Below are 21,722 nucleotides of genomic sequence, written 5' to 3' on the forward strand. Positions count from 1 at the left end.
GGGCTGGGGTTTGAGTGATTTATTTGGGCTAAGGGGGGTCATTTGCACTTTGTCCCTTCAAATGGGCTGGTGTTTAATTTTTGTCCTTCAAAATCGAACTTACGCCTATAGGGGCATAAGTTAAGTATTATAATATCTACAAATTATCTTTGGCCATTTGAAGGGAAACAATTAAAGACCAGTCCGTTTGAAGGGAAAATCGTGCAATTACTTCGGCTAATGGATCTGAAAACAAACTTAGAAGGGCAATTGGTCTATAAGAGGAGATGCATGGATGCCCCAGTGAGGAGGTGTGAGATGTTGGCTATGGACGGTTTCAAAAGAGATAGAGATAGGTTGAAGAAGTATTGGGGAGAGATGATTAAATAGGACATGGCACAGCCCCAGCTTACTAAGGACATGACCTTAGATGGGAGGATTAGAGTATAAGATTAGTAGGTAGTTGAGTATTGTTTCACTTATCCTTCCATACTAGCAGTTGTAGTATTACTCTTGTAGTTTCTTACCCTTCGATATCTGCTACTATTTGTTGTTTCTTGTTCTTTAACTATCGTATTACTCTGTTGTTCTTTGCTATTTTTTGTGGTTGTTACTACTCTATCATAATTTATACGAATTTATCCCTCACCCCTTTACTGATGAGAAGGACACATGGGAACACAAACGACCAAGCATGTAACTCATACAGTCCAAGTGTTGTCATAATTTATACGAATTGTCCCTCACCCCGAATTGTCCCTCACCCATTTACTGATGGGAATCACTATTTTCTTGATGCAACTGTATAGTGTGGAGGTTGATGTATTTTATACTACTCAATAGCGGGTTTGTCACTAGAGCTTTCTAATTTGGATTGCTGTCAAAATAGAAAATTGGGAAAAGGTGCAACCGTGCAAATATTCCAAAAATGGTGCATGGATGTCTCTATCGTTACACAAATGACGTAAATATAACTTTTTCGCTAACGATAATTTTTTAAAATATCATTTAGATTATTTTTAAATTAAAAAATGTCATGTGGTTTAAAAAAAATAAGTCTATCATTTTTTAGTAGACTTAATTTTTTTACAGTCATGTGATATTTTTTTTTTACTTTAAGAAATTAAGTCTACTCGAAAAAAGGGTAGATTTATATATTTTTTTTTAAATTATGTTAGCGAAAACGGTATATTTGTTAATGGAAGGAGTATATATAACCACTTTTTAATGAGGATATATCTGCTCTAAATCACAAAATTTAGGAATATATTTGCACCTTTTTCCTTTTATACAATGTGTCTAACACGCTATGTTACCTTGTTTGGTTCCAACTAGTAGATCGGGAAAAAATAATAAATCTACAAATTGTGTGGCCAAGTTTCAACATCATAATCATAATATATTAAAAGTTGGAAGACCCTAAGTTGTGAATTACCAAAATGTTTATTAGAAGTCGAACGATATTTTTACTCCTCTAAACACTACTCCTACACTATTTTTGTACCAAATAGTAAATTTACCTATCATTAAATGATAAATAAATCAATTAAATGGGAGGTTCCATCATCCATGTATCTGCCAATTGCATTTAGTGTTGTCTATTCAATTTCTTGGAATTATTTCATCTTGGCATGGTTACTTTTGTCGTCCGTGTTACAATAATATCTCATAAATTAAATTTAGAGTATCTTTATCACTACTTAAGCCCGCATATATTTCATAAATTAAACTTTAAGAGCATTTTAAAATTAATTAACCATTTTGCCCTTCACCCAAAAAGAAGAAAAAGCTTTTATTAAATAACAAAACTTCAGTTACACTATTCATTATTGCATAAATTAAATTTTAAGAGTATTTTAAAATCAATTAACCATTTTATCCTACACCCAAAAAGAAGAAAAACTTCTATTAAATAATAAAACTTCAGTTATACTATTCATTATCGATGCATTAGAGTCTCTTCTAATTCTATACAAGCATTTCTAATAAATGGTGACTGATGCTCGTTTGTACCTTCCCTTCTGAATTCTACCATTAGTGGTGTCTTTAAATCCAACCTTAAATACCAAATTAGCTCACCAAAGGTCACATGATTATTAAATTATACTATCAACTTTTATACAGTGGAAATTTTACATTGATCGAGTGGAGGAAGCAATAGCTATTTAATTTTACTCCCTCCGCCCATATTAGTTGTCCACATTATTATAAATGTCCATCTCAAAATAATTTTTCATTTACAAAATCAAGATATAATTAATTAAGTTTTTCCTACTTTGCCCTTAACATTAATTGTTTTTTAAAGTAACCATTATTGATTAGAGTGCAATTAATTGGAGAGAGATAAGGGTAATGTAGTAAAAATGCACTTTTATTTATGAGTTCTTAAAGAGGATGTAAAACGGAAAGTGGACAAATAATATGGGACGGAGAGAGTATGTATTTTCAATTTTGTTTGTAAATGTTCTTTCATCATTTACCTATTGCATTCATGAACAATATATTATTTAATACAAATGTAAATTGTGTCATCAAAGGTTTTCAATTCATTCTTTTTATCATACTTTGGTTGGAAAGTATTATATTTATTTGTGTTAGAGGCAGTGGTCTTGCTTATTGATGTAGAACTAAAGAGTCACAAAGCTAGAACAGGAAAGATGATCTCTCCTTTCTTTTTTCCTTAATTTTTTTTTATAACTCTTTTTATGAGAATATGAGAATTATGATGGTTATGTGCTATCAAGGAAATCTTTCTCCTAGGACAAGGCAACCTACACCAATTCATGATGAAGAAATATTAGATGTGTCACCAAAAAATAAAGTATTTATGCCTCAAGAGCGAAATAACCTTAATTAACATGATCACGATGCACACTAATATCTTAAAAACGTTATGGTGGTTATGGTGGTGGAGGGGGCAGAAATTTTGGTGGTGGAAGAGGGGAGGAGTAAAATGGGTTAGGGGTGATGAGGTGGCAATGCCACTTGTCATCCACCTCATCAAGTGTCACTACCACGTAGGATAGGATGTCCAAGGGGACCCCAAACTTTTTTTAACCCAAAAAATAACTTTTGAAACCAAACTAACCCTTTAAAAAAACAAAGAACCAAACTAGGCTTCACGCACAGAATCTGTGCGTGAAAGGACCAAACTGTAACTTTTTGAGTTTGGTCCTTTCATGCACAGATTCTGTGCGTGAAAGAGGGAGGGTACTTTTTTTTTTTTTTTTTACTTTTTTTAAGCTATCAAAATTACGTTTTTTTCATACTTTGGGCAAAGATTAGTCATGTTTCAAAACCCCAAAATATCAATATTTTATATAGAACTTAATATATTTTTTTGCATACAATAACGTCGGCTCATTACATCAAGTATACCTAAACGTTTGGATCGTCGTTTTAGGGGTTGTAGAGTGCCCCGAAGTAAGTTTTGTTTGGCTGGAAACTTGTCATCTTTAGATCTAAGTGTCATATTTTATAGGATTTTGATTTAAGTGTTTTGAAATAAAAATATTATATTCAAAAATAATTCATCCAATACGAGAGGTTCAATCAAGGTATAATATATCTCATTCAATGCTCCCAACAAGGTTTGATCCCATGTTGTTGTTTGATCCCATGTTGTTGGCATAAAAAAGAAGTAAGTAAAAAAGAGAGGCTAAACCATCAAGCCAAATTGGTGAAAGCAACAAAGTAGACACTTTTTATTTTTTATAATGTTCACTAATGCTATCTAACTCGTTTTTATAAATTGAATTTTGAACCTCGAAATTGACATTCAAAACATCATTACGATGGGATTAGCATCTCGAAATAGATTTTTTATCATTAGATTTTTACTAAAGAAGAATAAAAATTTTGCACAAATTTGGGGCAAAATTCAAATTGAATGGGATAACGGGCGTTTTTTGGAAAATCGGCTCGTCTTTGACTGTTTGTCCGAGTAGATCTCGAAAAAATACCCCAGATAAAAAAAAATCGCAAAAATCGGACATCCGAGCGCAAAGTTATGACCATTTAAAGTTTCGACAATTTACAACTAGTTTTCTACCTATGCTCCCGTCCTTATTTTTTATTTACGTGAGTGAGAGGCATATGTATGCTTGATGCTCGTCATATGTATACATAAGTTCTATACAAAATATTTATATTCCGACATTTTGAAACGTGACTAATCTTCGGTCAAAGTACGAAAAAAAACTTAAAGATAACAAGTTTCCAAACTTACTTTGAGGCACTTTACAACCCCTAAAACGACGATCCAAACATATATGTATACTTGATGTAATGAGCCGACATTATTTTACGCTAAAAAAAATATGAAGTTCCATATAAAATATTTATATTCTGGTGTTTTGAAACGTGCCTAATCTTCGGTCAAAGTACTGAAAAAAGCTTAGTTTTGAGTTTGATTTCCAAAGAACAAAGATGACAAGTTTCCAAGCAAACAAAACTTACTTCGGGGCACTCTACAACCCCTAAAACGACAATCCAAACGTTTAGGTATACTTGATGTAATGAGCCGACCTTATTGTATGCAAAAAAATATATTAAGTTCTATATAAAATATTGATATTTCGGGGTTTTAAAACATGAATAATCTTTGCCCAAAGTATGAAAAAAACGTGATTTTGATAGCTTAAAAAAAGGGGGAAAAAACAGGGCTTCGACCAGTATCTGGCCAACTCCTCGAACTGCTGGGTGTGTTCTGTTCCCGCCACGAGAAAGACGCACGGAAGAGGGATAAGTGATATGCGAAAAGCGATCTGCTTTACACGCCTGCTTCCAGGACGTCACGCCCACGCGTCTCCTGACTATAATGGTTGGGCTTGGCTCTGCTCGCCGGTTGATTCAGATAAACTAGGAACTAAGACTCGCATCTTTGACACATGAAGATGCTCTCTTGTTCTTGGCTGCTAGACGAGGCGCTGGGTAGAGAGATAATAGATCCTCCTACCCCCTTTCACGCACAGAATCTGTGCGTGAAGCCTAGTTTGGTTCTTTTTTTTTTTAAAGGGTTAGTTTGGTTCCAAAAATTATTTTTTGGGTTAAAAAAGTTCCGGACTTTGTCCAAGGTGGACAATTTTAACGGAAAAGGATATATTTGAGCAAATAGTATACGACAGGGGTATACACTACAAGAAAGACGACATTTGCCAACAAAAATATTTTTGTTGTCATATATAGACTATTGTTGCAAAAAGTACTTTTAGCAACAACATTTTTTTGTTGTTGCATAAACTTTCCCAACGGTACGTTATTGCAACGACGTGCAACAACTTTTTTGTTGTTGCCAAAAGTACTTTTTGCAACAACAGTCAATACTATGGCAACGAAATTAAATTATTTGGCGACAAAAAAAAAATTATTTTTAACAATAAAAGTAAGTTGTTGCCAAATATTGAATTTTGTCAACTATATTATTTTGTTGCCAAAAGAGCTGTTGCCATTTCTATACTTTCTTGTAGTGATATTTGGACCCAAAGTATAACGAAGGGTATATTTGGCCCTTTTCCAATAGTACAGGGGTATATTTGGCCCTTTTGCGTCTTAAAAATGTATTATTCTCATAAAATTAATGTTTGAAATGTGATAAATTATGATAAATGATAATCGTGTTATTGAGTCTTTTTCTACAATCCAGAACATGCATGTTAATTATGTCTGGTTTAAACATTTCTCAATCCTTTAGAAAAGTAGTTGGATCATTTGAAATAGTATGGATGGATATTCTAACTTTGAAAAACTAAACATTCTTTTTAATACATAAATTACCATTTTATAATTCAAAACAAATATTTTCAGAATATGTATATCATTATAGTTTTATATTTTTATATTACTTTATTTATAACTTACACGAGATATGCATGTGCAAAACACGTGTCCAGAAACTAGTAAAGTTCAAATAAGTAAACAATGTAAGGTAAAATCTCAATTGATTTTGAAGTTTTAAATTTTAGGATTTCCTACCTAGTTAATATAATTATTCTTAAATACTATTATTTTAAAATATATATCTATTGGTACAAGATTCGTTCAAATATGTCTTTATTCACTGACACCGGATACACAAAAACAATGCAATTTTTGTCTTTTTAATGATTGATTTTCTCGTCTCGTATCATATTCAAGTTGGTAAGACGATATAGTCGATGTTAGCTAAGCCTTTGATTTGCCTAGCAAGGTCAGAGAAGGAGTTGAAGGTCTGGATTCCATCAATGCCATGACCGAGGGCAAATATGTAGTCGCTTTAAGGCATGAATTAGGGGTCTAGGAAGAGATAGATATGACAACCAATCCACATAGAGGGTTAAGAAAAGGCAAGGTTGCTAGGAGAGAGCAAGAGATTTAGATAACTTAGCTACAAGTCCCAAAAAAAGGCAAGTTTATGAATAAATCTAGACTATTTCGCATAGTTGAGATGTTAATTTGAAAAAATTTTGTGTAAAAGGGGCTTATATAGGAAAGCTTTTGTCATTAGTAAATAAGAACATATCTGTTTGTAATGTCAATGCTATGTTTTACCCTAATTATTGACGGAGGAAGATTTTAGACCATCTTGCAAAATTCAAAGACAAAAGTAAACCTTTTCTCCAAAATAATTAATTTGGACAAAAATGGTCCAATGAAAGCCGAGAATACAAATTATTTACGCATCTTCCCTCAACTAATTCTTGATTAAGGTATAGATGATCTATTGATTAAGTATTCACCTACAAATTTAAATTAGCATCTTAAATTTCGATAAATGGGATGAATGAGGTAGTTCTATTTCTACTCCTTCACTTTTACTTATCCACTATACTAAAAATATTTTTTCATTTTTATTTGCACATATCAAAAGAAAAGGAAAAATCAAATCTACCACAGTGATTTTGGCCACAATGGCCCAAATGGGGCTAGGATAGTAAATTCACACAGATATCTAGGTCGAATTCAATGACATTCCTATCCTTCCCTCCCAAAGTTCATCTTACACCATTAATACATTTTAACCTATTAATTAACTTTTCCTTTTTTAAGATTACGTATTAACATTATGTACAAAATTACATGAAATTAGTTGATCACTTTTTTCAAGATAAGAAGTTCAATTAGATATCTGTAGTGATTCTTTTCACCTTTTATTTTCATTTTTTTAATTTTGTGAATAATGATTAGTATAAAATATTTAAATTAATCTGATAGCTCAAAATACCCTTGATACTAATGATTGTTCCAAACAAGTAAATAGGGACCAATTTTGCCCTTGAACTATTCGAATGGGCAATTTTGCCCTTGTTAATTTATTTTTTTATTTTCATTTTTCGGGTGGGGTGGGGTGGGGGGGGGGGGGAATATGTACCCATAAGAACTTTTTAGTCTTTTATTAGCTGTATTAACATTATTTAATTAAATTATTGTCTATATAATATCTATGAATTGTATATCTAATTGAGTATTTCAATACGATATTTGATATTTTGGTATTTTTCTATAAGAACCGAATACCTTTTTTTTAAAACAAATGCGTATCAAATACTGAAATGTCAAAAATTATGATTTCCGTATTGATGATAGTATGCACACCCTTAGCTTTTTGTTTTAACATTTGTAGTTGGAGGGCATTTTTGAGAACTGACTGCAGGACAGACTTTTTTTTTAATCCAAAAACATAATTGAGGGAAAAGTTGACCCAATTTGAATAATTCTGGGGTATCTTTGACCATTTTTCCTTTTCTTTTGAATCGAGAGTGGCATATAATAATATATGTGAAAAATAGTGTAATTCCTCGGCATATAATAATATATTTGACAAAGAATGTAATTCCTCTGTCCCAATTTATGTGATTGTATTTTACTCGGCATAAAAAGAAAAGAAGCTTTAAACTTATGTTTTAATACAAGCCATTTGTGTGACTATACACCATGCATCTTATTAAAGGCAAAATGAAAAAGTTTAAAGTTAATTTTTGTAATAAGGTATTACGACATTTTTTGTGGGATAGACCAAAAAAGAAAGTGTGACACACAAACTGACATGTATATGTATAAAAAAAATTATTTATATTAATAAAAAGTACAACTCTTTGTATCCCCTAATCAGGGGTGGAGCCAGTAAGGGGCAAGGAGTCCATCCGATTCGACGAAAAATTACATTGTACAGGATTAAAATTGTTTTTTTAATGTATATATAGTATGCTGTTGAACCCCCTTGCTTCATAGTGTGTTTACTTCTTCGATTTTTGAATCAATTAGTAAAATTTCTGACTTCGGCATTGCGTCTGATTCTTGTCTCTAATTTATTTTCCTCGATTTGAAAGATAGTGACACTATACTTTCTCCAATTGCTACGTAGTGGTGATTAAACTTATTTTCAATGCAGCTGGAGCTTGTGGTGGCATTAAGGGACTATGTAGGCCGTGAAACTCCTTTATACTTAGCCCAAAGACTCACAGATCACTACAAGAAGATTAATAGGGGAATGGTCCAGACATATATATCTAAAAAGGGAGGATCTCAACTATGGTGGTGCACACAATTAAGATCAACAAAACTATCGCACAAGCGAAGTCGGCCACGGGTGCAAAAGCGTCATGGCGGCCACAGGTGCTAGGCAGCACGGTGTCGCCACGGCGGCTGCGTGTGCTAAGCATCTCTTTAGAGTGCACAATATTCACGGGAAGCTTCGATATGGAGAGACAACCTTCCAACGTACTCTTGATGAAGCCTCTTGGTGCAAGGGTACCTCCTTTCACTTCTCGACCACGAACGTTTTGAAAGATAAAGTGACTAAGGCCTCATTTGTTTGCACTTAAAAAGAGTCTTAATCTTAATTATTTAAATCTAGTCATTAAGGCAATTTGTTTTTGAGATCAGAATCTTAATCATTAAATACGTTTTTTTTTTTTATGTTACAACCACTTAATGAGTCTGAATAATTGAGATCTGCAATAGATCCTTAATATCAGTAAGATGTCTATTCAAATATATCTAAAAAATATCATTTCACCAATTTCATTTATTCATCATTATTGATATCCCCCACCATTATCAACTACGACCGCCGCCGCCCACTATTATCAACTACCACCACTCATAACCATCATCCTCAACCACAAGCACCACCACTGTCGATCACTACAATCTGTCGTCACCAATAGCCACCATTTACAATCATCACCTGTCAACCACCATTGCACAAACAACCACCAATCACTATCGATAATAACCATTATATATCGCCATCATTAGCTATCATTATCATCCACTATTACTATCAGCCGTCACCGCCAACGTAATTATATAACACCACACCACTAGCTACTGCCCACAATTCTACCATTTGTTAACACCATTCTCAATAGGCATCCACAACCACCACTGCAAACCGTCATGTGATTTTTAAAATATTACTACTTATAATAAGAGGGAATCTAAAGATTTTGTAGTCACTTAGTTAGATTCTAACTAATGGTTACTAACTACTTAGTTAGATTCTAACTAATGGTTACTAACCAAAAGGCTTCTCTTCCAAATTCAACCTTTTATTGTCCTTTATTGCTTATATAGCTTCTTTTATATGCCTCATTTTGCTCCTACTATATATTGCTTTATTGGCTTAATAATTTTTTTTAAATTTGTCAGTAAAATTTAAATGAACACATAAATGACGACTTATTTCAATTAAGCACCTGAACACATGATAATATGTTTCTATTCAACATTTTCTATTTAAATTTTAAAAATACTTTTGCGTCTATTCTCAAATGTCTATTACATAGACAAGTTAACTACTTAAAATATGTCACCTCCTTTAATATACACATTAGCCTCAATAACCTGTAAATCCTTAGAATCGTTCCAACCATAACTGATGTGTATAATTAAAGAAAATGGCATATTTTATGCTTGTGTACCTAAATATTACATGATTTTTAGTTTTCCAAGGAATAGTAATACTCCTTCCGTCCCAATTTAAGTGTCTTAGTTTGACTGAGCATGAACTTTAAGAAATAAAGAGAGACTTTTGAATCATGTGGTCTTAAATTGAAGATGTGTGTATGTGATCTAAAACTTGCCAAAACTTACTAAATATAAAAAGAGACACTTTTTTTTGGGACAAATAAAAAAGGAAAGTAAGACACTTAAATTGGGACGGAGAGAGTATCAAACAATTGTAACAAAAGGGAGCAATCACATTTAAGGTTTTTTAGTACCCTTTTTTCCTCTGGGGGTGGGGGTGGGGGTGTAAAAAGGATGAGGTTGTTTGTTTAGCATAGAAACACATGATTAAATTAAGCATGAAGCATTGAAGCTTTATTTTTGTTTAAAAATGATTAGAATGTACATTTTATAAAATAATGTGCTACTTACAAAATAACAAAAGGAAGAAATGTCATGTCCTCATCACATAAGTTTTTGGAAAGCAAAAGGATTTAATTATATTAAGAAAAGTCATTAACTCTTTTCATATTTTCATTGTATTTTGTATATCGTAAATGAAAATAACATCTACTAACATCTCATTGAAAGAATAAATATAGCATATATAATTGATGTCTCTTGAACCAAATTATTTTTCTTCTTTTTGAAAGAAAGTGTTATAGATCATAATGGATGTTTTTAATCACACAGATGTTACAACTAAGTTGGATCTTAAGAAATTTCCAAAGTCTAAATCTAAATAAAATTCAATAAATAAATAATGCTAAAAAGAAGCCTAAAGTAAGGACAAAAAAGTCTTTATTCAATTTTTAAATACTTTGGGTGCAATTTTAATTTTTGCAGAGCCTTTAGTATTTTGGAATTTGCAGAAAAGATCGAACTAATCTTTCAATAACTTAATATCACAAAGAGAGAGAGAAAAAGTAATTGTAAATTTAATTTTAATATTAATATTAATTTTGGGCCCAGACTTAGCACGGGCCAAATAACACTAGTTTTGTTGATATAGTGATTAATTTAATATTTTATATATTTTTGCATTTATTAATTTTTTAAATAAAGAAAAATTTGATAGTGATGACCACCACTGCAAATGTTGTTCGAGATATTACATCATGAGCAGATAAATTTCCTACGTAAGGCCATATATCAACTTCCACCACTTCATTCTCTGTTACCAGTTTCTCTAGTTTATTTGTAATACTGCTGCAGCTCTTATAGATGGCAGGTAGCATGTGCTGTACATGTGGTTATTAACATTGTGATAGATAATAGTGCAATGTCGTTACTTAACAACAATATATATACAGAATGACACAGACAAACCTCTCTGTAAGAGCATCATTGCTTGTTCTTATATTTTTAATTTTTATAGTGAAATTATATATGATATAGAAAACGTGTAATAAAACATGATATGAAAGATCCGTTCTACAGAAAACATGAATGTTATAGTGAAATATCTGTTAGCAAAACTGTGTTCAGAAAATCAGAAAACCAGAAACTAGAAAACGTGAAATTACAGAAACTGAAAAATATCCTAGACCACGGAATTCATTGTGTATCCTTAAGGAATTTAATCCCCTCATTGTACCTGAGATTATGGATTACTTCCTCCCAGGATAAAGCGGATATACCTGTCGCAGAAGTAGCGGTACCTCAAACGCCTACGATTTCGTCGAACTCAAATTGGGCAACAAATCACACAAAGACTCGATATAGTTTGTTTGTAGGAAAGTAGGCAAAGTTTGAAAAAAATTCCGTGCAGAAAATGAGGCATTGCCTCTGTTTATATAGCCACTGTTTTGAGCGGAAATAACTGTTCAGAACAGGTATGGTGTCTGTTCGGAAAGACCTTGCCTTTTTCGAAAATAAGAAATGACCGTTGGGAATTTTTATTGCGTAGAAAATAATACCAGAAATGGAAAAATTAATTAAATAGATTTGGTCTAAAAATATTATCAATCAAATCATTTGACCAAATCCGAAGCCGAGCCGAGCAACGACGGCGGCGCTAGGGGAAACCCTCTTTTCAAATCTGTAAGAGCTAGAAGAAGTGTCTCTCTATATAAGCACACACAACAAATGCTTTCCCTCACCTATGTGGGACAAAGTGCCTTTAAACAAATGAAATTCAAACAAATTTCATTTCCCTCCACTTCTATTTCCCTCAATTTCTCATTCACACTACTTCATTTTAAAGCCCAACCACTTAATGGGTCTTTAAAGACCAACAATATCATTATGGAGGATGGTTGTTATAGAGAGGTATGTTATAAAGAGGTCTGATTCATAATATTTATAAGATATAATATTTTTGGTTATGCATATCTGGAAGTTTCCTTGATTGCAGGGAGCGTTTTATTAGGAGTCCCTAGAGCAACTGTATTTTATGGAGAAGTCGTCCCTAGGTTTAAAGTCTTTGCCTAAGAGTCTCCAGCCTGCCTATAAATACGCCTGTGACTCCATCAGTCCAGCATTCTCAAATTGTGATAGACATAGGCTAGAAGGCTCTACGGTTTTTACTACATTTAGGAGGGTTACAATTCTGTGCTAGAAGAAAGGTAATTGTCACGACATTTGAACAACTATGGCTGAAGGTACGTTCCTATTTAATATTCCGCTATGATGACTTTGTGTGTATGTGTTGAAATCCAACAACCCCTTCAATGCATGTATAGGAGTAGGTAAGCTATACAATAAGTACGGTTTGTAATTTGAAAAAAAAAAAAAACAAGCGAGTAAATTGTTCAAAGTCGGAACTATCTTGATCCCTAAAGTTTTTTTTATACTGTCAGTGCATAATATTTTTCAAAATTTGGACCAACAAAACATAAAAAAACTAGTTTCCTCCGTGGATTCACATGCCCCAAATTTAGTACACAAATTCGCCGTGATTATACATTCAAAGCTAAAGCATGAAAGCCAAGGTAATTGGCTGAAGTAACATTCATGATCATAACGCCACAGTGAGTTGCATGCATGCACCTAACAAAAACTAGAAATGATTCTCATGAACGACACGATATTACTTATTCCTCTATTTTAAAGCCCCTCTATTTTCCGGTGTATCTGAAACTCGATCATATTTTGTGCAAAAGCAAGTTAACACCGAGTTGGGGTTGAAGGGTGAGTATAGGAAAAGGAGCATGAGCATAAGATGGTGAGAGCTCGAAGGAGAAGTGTTGTAGAAACATCGCTATCGCCATTTTTGCTTCCATCAATGCTAGATGTTGTCCTAAGCAGATTCGAGGACCCGAACTGAAGGGGAAGAATGAAGCTAATTGCCCTTTTGTTGCTTTTGCTACACCTTCTGAAAACCTATCTGGTTTAAATTCATTTGCATCTTCACCCCAAATCTCAGTATCATGGTGAACTAAGATTATTGGTAGAACAAGTTCCACCCCAGCTGGTAAGGTTGCATCTCCTAGCTTTGTCACCTCATCTATCTTTCTTCCCATCGTCATTGCAGGAGGGTATAGCCTTAAAACCTCATATAGAATCATGGTTACCTGCAAGAAATCATTTATAAACTTTCATTCCCCCTACTTCTATATTAAATAATATTGGCAGAATACCTAAAAGTCATCTTAAACTTTGCGCGTTTTATTCAAATGCCTCTTAAACAATGTCTGATCCTAATTACCATTTTGTATTTGACTATTTTATAGTAATTGTTACCCCCTCAAACAATATCGATTGTACAGAAGTCAAGTATAGGGAATTATTAGTTAGGAGCAATTGTTGTTTGAGGGATAACGATCATATAAAAAAGCCAAGTACAGACGTTAATTAGAATCAAGTATATATATATATTTTTTTAAATCTGAATAAAACGCGTTAAATTTAGGAAGGTCTTTAGATATTCTACCGTTATAAAATACACTAGAACAAAGGGAGTAAGGCATAACTTACAATTTTTAGGTGGTTCAATGTGTCAAAATCCAGGATATTGTTTCCAAGGACCTCTTGTCGAGCACGAGTTTGCCAATCCTTATGCTTAGCAAGCATAACCATTGTAAAAGCAAGTAAGTTTGAAGTTGTCTCTTGGCCCGCAAAATACAATAGCTTGCACTCTTCAATCAACTCTTCAATGGTGATCCCGGGCTCGGGCTGGCGCCCGGCCCCTGCCCGATTTAATTTGCTGTTTTCAAATTTCTGAATTTCTCTCAAGTTAGATTCCATGAGTATGCCTAGCAAGTCATCATCATTTCGAGCTTCTCCTAGTTTTATTCTTTTGTTGAGGATTCCCTTCATAAGCTCACGAACTTCAGTGTGAATTTGTTTCATTCTCTTGTTCGTTTTAGTTGGCAAAAACCTAATCATATGAAAAACAAATGTGTTTACATTTATAATTTCATAAAATTAAAGCAGAATACCTAAAGACCTCGAATCCCTAAACTTGGCGTGTTTTATTCATTCCGCTTAAACTATATTTGTTCCGAATCACTTCCCTGTATTTGACTTTTCTATAATCGTTATCTTCTCAAACAATAACTGGTTCTAATTACCCCATACACTTGACTTTTCTATAATTGTTATCCCCTCAAAAGAAAAATGGTAAAAGAAGGAAAATCGGTATATGTATTTTAATGAAGGCATAGAAAAGATATATGGAAAGAGATAGGAAATAGCCGTTGGAATGACTAAATATAAAAGAAAATGGTATATTAGATTTTTTTGCACATTAGACTAATATGACATGGCTGTTATTTTATACTCTTACGCGTCAAACGTCATTTGAATCACTTGGACTTAGATTATAGAAAGCCAAGTACAGAGGGTAATTAGATCAGTTATTGTTTGAGGGGATAATGATTACAAAAAAACAAGTACAAATGGAGTAATTAGGACAAGATGTATAATTTAAAAGGATTTGAATAAAACGCACTAAATTTAAGATTTTTTAGGTATTCTGCCTAAAATAAAATGCTAGGTATGTAGCAGAATTACAACAAATTAAAGACTTACCTCCATCCAGATATGTAATTTGACTGCAAAACGCTAAATGTAAGTCTGGATTGTTCAGTTTGGAGTTGGAAGATCCTTTTACCTTCTTCATAGCAACTTCCAAATGTTGTTCGAGATATTACATCAGCAGATAAATTTCCGAGGTAAGGCCACATATCAACTTCCACCTCCTCATTCTCTGTTACCACTTTCTCTAGTTTTTCTATAATACTGCTACAGCTCTCATAGATGGCTGGTAGCATGTGCTGTGTGCATGGTTATTAATTAACATGTGATATGTAATAGTCCAATTTAGTTACGTTACTTTACAACAATATATATAAAGAAAAGGGATAAGGCATTGAAATACACCCAAACTATATTATGACATTGTCGATTACATACTTAAACTATCAGGGGTTCCTATAAATTATGACCCTCCTCAACTTATTTTTTTCGTATTTTTTATCCCCTTCACTAATTATTTAATAAAAAAATAAGTTAAATGTCGTATGTACAAACACACACATTCAAGACTGAAAAAGAGGGTTATTCAAAGAAAGAATTTGTTTTGGAAATGTGAAAGAAGTATATTTGAGGCAGAGGTTAAGGCAAATTTAGCAACATTGAAGCTACTTGGAGGGGGGGTCAAATAGTTGAAGATTTGATGTATTATCCCAAAGATTCATGGTGCGAAGTGTATTTTAGTTTGAGATGAAAAATGAATAAGATGTACTTGCATTTGTTGTGTTTTAGCTTTTTCTTTTTACCAAATAATTAGTAAAGGGGTAAATAATACGAAAAACATAAGTTCAAAGGGGTTATAGAATACATCTGCACACAGTTTAGGTGTATAGTTGATAATTTCACTATAATTGTGTAGTTGACAATATCACAATAAAGAAAATGTGTAATTCATTTGGAGTTGGAAGCGTTACCTTCAAGTTGTCCAATTTGAATGCAGGATTGAGAATTCTTCGATGCTTTGCCCACTTTTCACCTTCGTAAAACACAACCCCGCTAACAAGTAGACTTACCAAGGGTTGTGACATGGGTTTACGGAAGGTGTTGTATTTGAACAAGATTTCCCTTATCAATTCTGGCTCCATTATGTGTACCCTTGGAGTTGGCCCATGCCATATGAATGATTTTTTCCCTATAATTGTGAGTTTAAATTTTGGACATTGTCAATATAAAAAATAAAAAAAAATTATTAAAAATAAGATGTGTTACATGGTACAACAAATAAATATGATCTGATGCTCTAAAATTTATTTATTCCGACGGTGCATATTCCGAACTCACACAATAACTTCACTTAAAATAATAGGTAAATCTTCATAGCAATTTTGATATGATAACTTGAGAAGTAAAAGAGTAATCTGCTACAACTAGTTAAATTAATCGATGGTATAACATTCATAGTCTCCAATAAAAGCATAATACAATAAATCAACAGAAATAAGTTTCTGCCTAATATTATTATTAAAGCAAACTATATATAGATATTATTTAATGCTAGTTGATTTCTTTACTAGCCATAAACCACGAATCAAATGTGTGTTTTATAAAAATAATTATATCTATATAATAATTTGATTTTTTGATTTTTTATTTTTTAAAATTGAAAATCAAAATGTTTAAATCCTTAATCCGAAAACCAAAGGGGAAAGAACACCAATGCCCCCTATACACAAAATAATTACCTTTCCATGCCCCTCTTACTTTCATACTCCCAAAACTATTTACCCTTCCTACCCATTGAAGCTTTTGTAGGTAATTGTCTCTTTTTTCTTTTTTTCTTTTTTATTTCTCTACTTCTTATCTTCTTTTCTTCTTCTTTTTTTTTTGATTTTTTTCTTTTTCCCCTTTTTTGTTCATTTATTTCTTTCCCAAATCATACTATTTTTATTTTCTTTTTCACCATAATTTGATTTCATATTTAATTCTAGCTCCTTTATTTTTATTTTTTTCTCTATTTTTTTAATTTCTTGTTTCTGTTTAATTTCATCTATTTCTTTTATTTTTATTTTTTATCTCCATAATCTAATTTTCATTCACCTTTTTTGTTAGTTTTATTTATTATTCTTTTTTTAATTTCTGGTGAGTATTATTTATTTTTTCTCTTTTTTAATTTCATTTTTTCAAATTATTTTTTTCTTTAGTTCCTGCTCTCTTTTTTTCATAATCTAATTCTACCTTTTGGCTCCTTTATTTTTATTTTTTTATTTTTTATTTTTTTATATCAATAAGAAGGATAACTGATATATTATTTTTTTTTATTTTTTTCTATATCTCAAAAAACAACATATTTTAGCATATAGTATACCAAATCAGTAGCAGTTGAAGTATACTATTGCAGTATACTATGATACACACGTGGTATACACCATATACTAACATAGTAAGATAGGGGACTGTCAGTTCATTCCTTCAAGAAAAACACTCAGTCCTCTATGATACCCACATGGTATATATTATATACAGATAAGGTATCATAGATCGTTGGATCATTCCTTCAAAAAATACTACTCAGTCTTCAATGATACCCACATGGTATATCATATACTGACATGGTATCATACAGGACTGACAATCCATTCCTTCAAGAACACATTGAGTTCTCTATGATACCAACCTCGTATATCATATACTAACAAGGTATCGTAGATGCCCACGCGGTATATTCATTCCAACATCTGGTTCATTTCTTCCAAAAAAAAAAAAAAAAAAAAAAAAAAAAAAAATCCTCTATGATACCCCGGTATATTCGCGGTATCATATTCATCTTCAAAAAAAAAAAAAAAAAAAAACTCTTCAGTCCTCTATGATATCCACACGGTATATTCATATACTGCAAGGGTATCATAGAGGACTGGTTCATTTCTTCGAAAAACACTCCTCATTCATCTATGATACCCGCACGGTATATTCGTATAAAAAAAAAAAAAAAAAAAAATGATACTCACACGGTATATTCATCTACTGCCAGGGTATCATAGAGGACTGATTCATTTCTTAAAAAAAAAAACACTCCTAGGTCCTCTATAATACCCACACGGTATATTCATATATTGCCAGGGTATCATAGAGGACTGGTTCATTTCTTCGAAAAAAAACATTCCTCGGCCCTCTACCAGGGTATCGTAGGACTGATTCATTGCTCCGAAAAATACTTTTAGTATTTTTTTTAATCTTTTTATTAAAGTCTAATTATTTAAGTTTTATATTTTTATTAGTCTAAAAATAATTAGCTAATATTTTTGCCTTTGTATCTTATTGATTCAGATGGGTTTTGAGTTTGCAGATGTATTTTGTTGCCTTTTTCTTTGCATTTTGTTGACTTAGCTTTCTCTTTTCATTGTCGAAACTTCTGGGTGCTCTGCACTTTATTTATTTAATAAAATAAAATATATCACACTAAGCAAATGCTTAGTGGTTCTAATGAATAAAAGATAAAAAAGCAAAAGACAAAAAAAAAGTTTGGTACGAAAGCACTTGAAGTGCACCAAATTTCGGCGCCGAAATTCAACAAAAGAGTTTAAGGATAATTTTAATATTTAATTTTAAATCAATTTTAGCAAGTTGATTTTTGTAAAACAAATTATAAAAAAGTATATTCCTATTTTAGATAAAAGTATTATTTTTATTTGCAAAATAAAAAATTATAAGAATATATTTTCTCTTAATTTATATTTTAATAAATAAGTAGTGACTTTAGGATTTTTAAAAAATATTTCTTGTTGTAGTCTAATTTTTTTTTTTTTTTATATTCTTGTTTATCTAAAAAGGGTTAGCTAATATTTTGGTCTTTGTATTTTATTTTTATTTTAATAAAAGATAGAAAAAATTAATTTTAAATCAATTTTACAAGGGGGTGCACGGGTTATTATTTTCAGCCGTGTGGGTAATTTTGTAATTAAATTCTATGGGGGCATGGATGGATAAATACTTTGCTTTTTATGGGTATTTTATGTTGTTTCCCAAAAATAGCAAAACAAAATCGGTTCAATTTTATTTTTCGGTTTAATCGGACTAATGCAAACCCCTAAAAGAAATAACCCGAATGGACGATAAACACAAACAATTTTTTTTTAAATAGTGAGATGTCTAGAAGCATGCAGTTGTAATAACCGTTTTTGGCTTTTTGCAACCATGAAGGACCACTATACTTTTTTGTTTTGTCTTGTAACTAGTAATGAGATCATATGTTTTTCTTATTCTTTTTGTTGAGTTACCGATTTTAGTGTCCCTTTACCATATGCACGCCCCTTTCTAGAAGATATGCATCTGTTTATTTCTCAACAAACCAAAGACTAATAGCCTGTTTGGCTAATCTTATAAAATCAGATTTTTTTTTTTTTAAATTAAAATATTTTTTCAAAATAACGGTTTGTGTTTGGTTAGTTAATGTAAAAAAAAATTTGAGCAACAATTAGTGTCTGGTCAAGTTTTTAAAAAATATTTTTAAGTGTATTTTTTTCAAAAGTGCTTTTAAGCAAAAGCTATTTTTTTAGCTTCTGGTACTTCCTAGAAACACTTATTTTCTTCAAAAACTTAACCAAACATCTCATCACTTTTTAAAAATAAGCACTTATTAAAAAAAATAAAAACTTTTAGAGAAAAATAAACCTGGTCAAACAAGCTATAAGATAGGGAAAATAGAGAGAGAGAGAGAGAGGAGAGTGATTCTAACATGCAGGGAGATATTGCAATTTTATGAATGTGAGGACGAGCGAACTTCCGTAATTCAACAAACATCCTTTCCTTTTGTCTTATACACACAAAAGGATTACCTTCACTTGTTACTTCTTGGAATGAAAAGGTCACCCGCATCCACCAAGGCAAAGACGAGATATTTGGGGAACCTTAATTAATAGCTCAGTTGATTGGTTATCTAAATTTTCATCTTTGATTCTCACTTTGTAATTTCCTCCCTTATTTTTCCCTTTTCCTACCCTCAATTAGAAGAAATGAGAGATAAAAAAGTAGATGATATCCACTGTTCATTTGGAAGGTGTTTGATCGAGTTGATTAAGAAACTAGATTTTGTTTATCACATACAAAAGGTTAAGTTTAAAATTTTGAACATGCCATGACATTTCTATAGATATGTCATAACATTAGAACTTTAAAAACATCTCATTAAAATTAGGATGTAATCAGTGTTAGGATTTGTCCTCAATTTCCTAGCTGCCTTATTTTGATTTTACCATATTTAGTTGTATTTTATTTCAAAAACGTTTTCTTAACTCTTCCACATCTATTCTTTTCTTGGATGAGGATTTTGCACTTCTATTTTTCTTTCTCACACAACAACACCCTAACATCCATAATGTTGTCACCAGTGGCGGATCTAATGTAGAAGCTATGGATTCACATGAATTCACTAGCTTTTATTCAAATCCGACTAAATATTTATAAATAATTGATTATGAACTCAATTATTATTATATAAAATATTTAACTTGAGACCATAAACTTCATATTCTGGATTCGCTTCTAGTAGTCACTAAAAGAGTCTTATTTAATTTAGAGAGAGATTTTTCTCTCTATGATTTTTATATTTCTTTTATGTTAGTTTCTCATATAGGCTGATTGGTCAAACTATATTAAATTTATTAATAGTATATTTCTCTTTGATTCTTTTATATTAGTTTTCTCAAATGTAGGTCAATTGACCAAATTATATTAAATTTATTAATAGTATAATATTTCTCTTTGGTTCTGACTTATATCGCTCAAGATTTATAATTGTTAACTTTCGCTGACACCCTATTATTTCAAATCCCAACAATCTAATGTTTAGATATAGAATAGTGTCATTTTTTTCAACATATTAAAAAGGAAAGTGTCATATTAAATGAAACGAAGGGAGTAGTAACGTTCAAAAATAGAGACATACTCCCTCGTTTATCTTTACTTGTCCATGTTTGACTTGACACACCCCTTAAGAAGCAATAAATGAAATAAGTAAAACTGAACATCTATTTTTAGTATAGTGGACAAATAAAGTGAATAGAGGGACTAGTAATTTGATAAATCCAAGAGTAAAGGAATTAAAAAGTACTGTACCATATTTCTGAATGATGTGGTGATGAAATGGCACCACACGAGGCAAGATATCGTCAGTGAGACTGATAGGTTTGGAGAATGCATCAGCGTTCATCCTGTTCATATCTTTCAAGTCTCCATGCCATAGCCTGTAATTGTTGCCCTTGAAACTTTGTTTTCTCAGCCATTTTTCTAGCTTCTTTGGCCTCAACCAAACATACTCCAAAATCCTCCATGCAACCCATGTTAAAATAATTACCAAACCTATGATCATTACCATTGGATTATTCTTCATTCTATCGTCACTCTAACAAGTACTAGAGAGAGTTGCCTAAGAAAGGATGTTGCTAAGGACATGAGAGAGTAGTGGGCACAATTTATAGATGATGCGAAGGATATTAGAGAGAGGGTGTTTGACTAAACAATTATAAGCTTTGTCTTATAAGCATCTTTTGTGTTATTCACGCGTTTGGTAAACACTTAAACGCTGGTCAAACTGTCTTGTCACATGTTTGTTAAATACTTAAGTGCTTATAAGCCAAAAAACCACCTTATTATTTTTTAAATTATAAACACTTTTAGTTTGACCAAGATATTTACTATTTATCCTTAATATTTTTTTATTTCTCAAAATACTTTTTTCAAAACAAACCACTAACACCCTATCCTTTCCATATATGTCGTTCATCCTTCTCCTTGTAAAGATACTTTTAAATTTATATACAATATTTTGTAAAAAATTAAGAATATTTTAGTCATTTTATCGAAAGAATAGCTTATCAGCATTTTTTTGCCAAATGTCTCGAATA

The 21,722-nt window shown here is 31.8% G+C and overlaps 1 protein-coding gene and 1 long non-coding RNA gene across 2 annotated transcripts; both read right to left on the minus strand.

The window, feature by feature from the left end:
• Positions 1–12,745: 12,745 nt before the first annotated feature.
• On the minus strand, positions 12,746–21,325 carry LOC132053457 (cytochrome P450 CYP72A219-like). The gene is made up of 5 exons (XM_059445503.1): positions 20,935–21,325; positions 15,798–16,015; positions 14,881–15,125; positions 13,825–14,227; positions 12,746–13,421 (listed from the first exon to the last, which is right to left on the minus strand). The coding sequence occupies exons 1-5, from the start codon at positions 21,206–21,208 to the stop codon at positions 12,993–12,995; spliced, it is 1,569 nt and encodes a 522-aa protein (XP_059301486.1). The 5' UTR covers positions 21,209–21,325; the 3' UTR covers positions 12,746–12,992.
• LOC132053458 (uncharacterized) lies at positions 16,678–17,780 on the minus strand. The gene is made up of 2 exons (XR_009414122.1): positions 17,698–17,780; positions 16,678–17,497 (listed from the first exon to the last, which is right to left on the minus strand). It is a non-coding gene; the product is annotated as an uncharacterized LOC132053458 (long non-coding RNA).
• Positions 21,326–21,722: the final 397 nt, after the last annotated feature.

Source organism: Lycium ferocissimum, chromosome 4 (genome assembly GCF_029784015.1).
Source record: "Lycium ferocissimum isolate CSIRO_LF1 chromosome 4, AGI_CSIRO_Lferr_CH_V1, whole genome shotgun sequence".
NCBI classification, from domain to species: Eukaryota; Viridiplantae; Streptophyta; class Magnoliopsida; order Solanales; family Solanaceae; genus Lycium; species Lycium ferocissimum.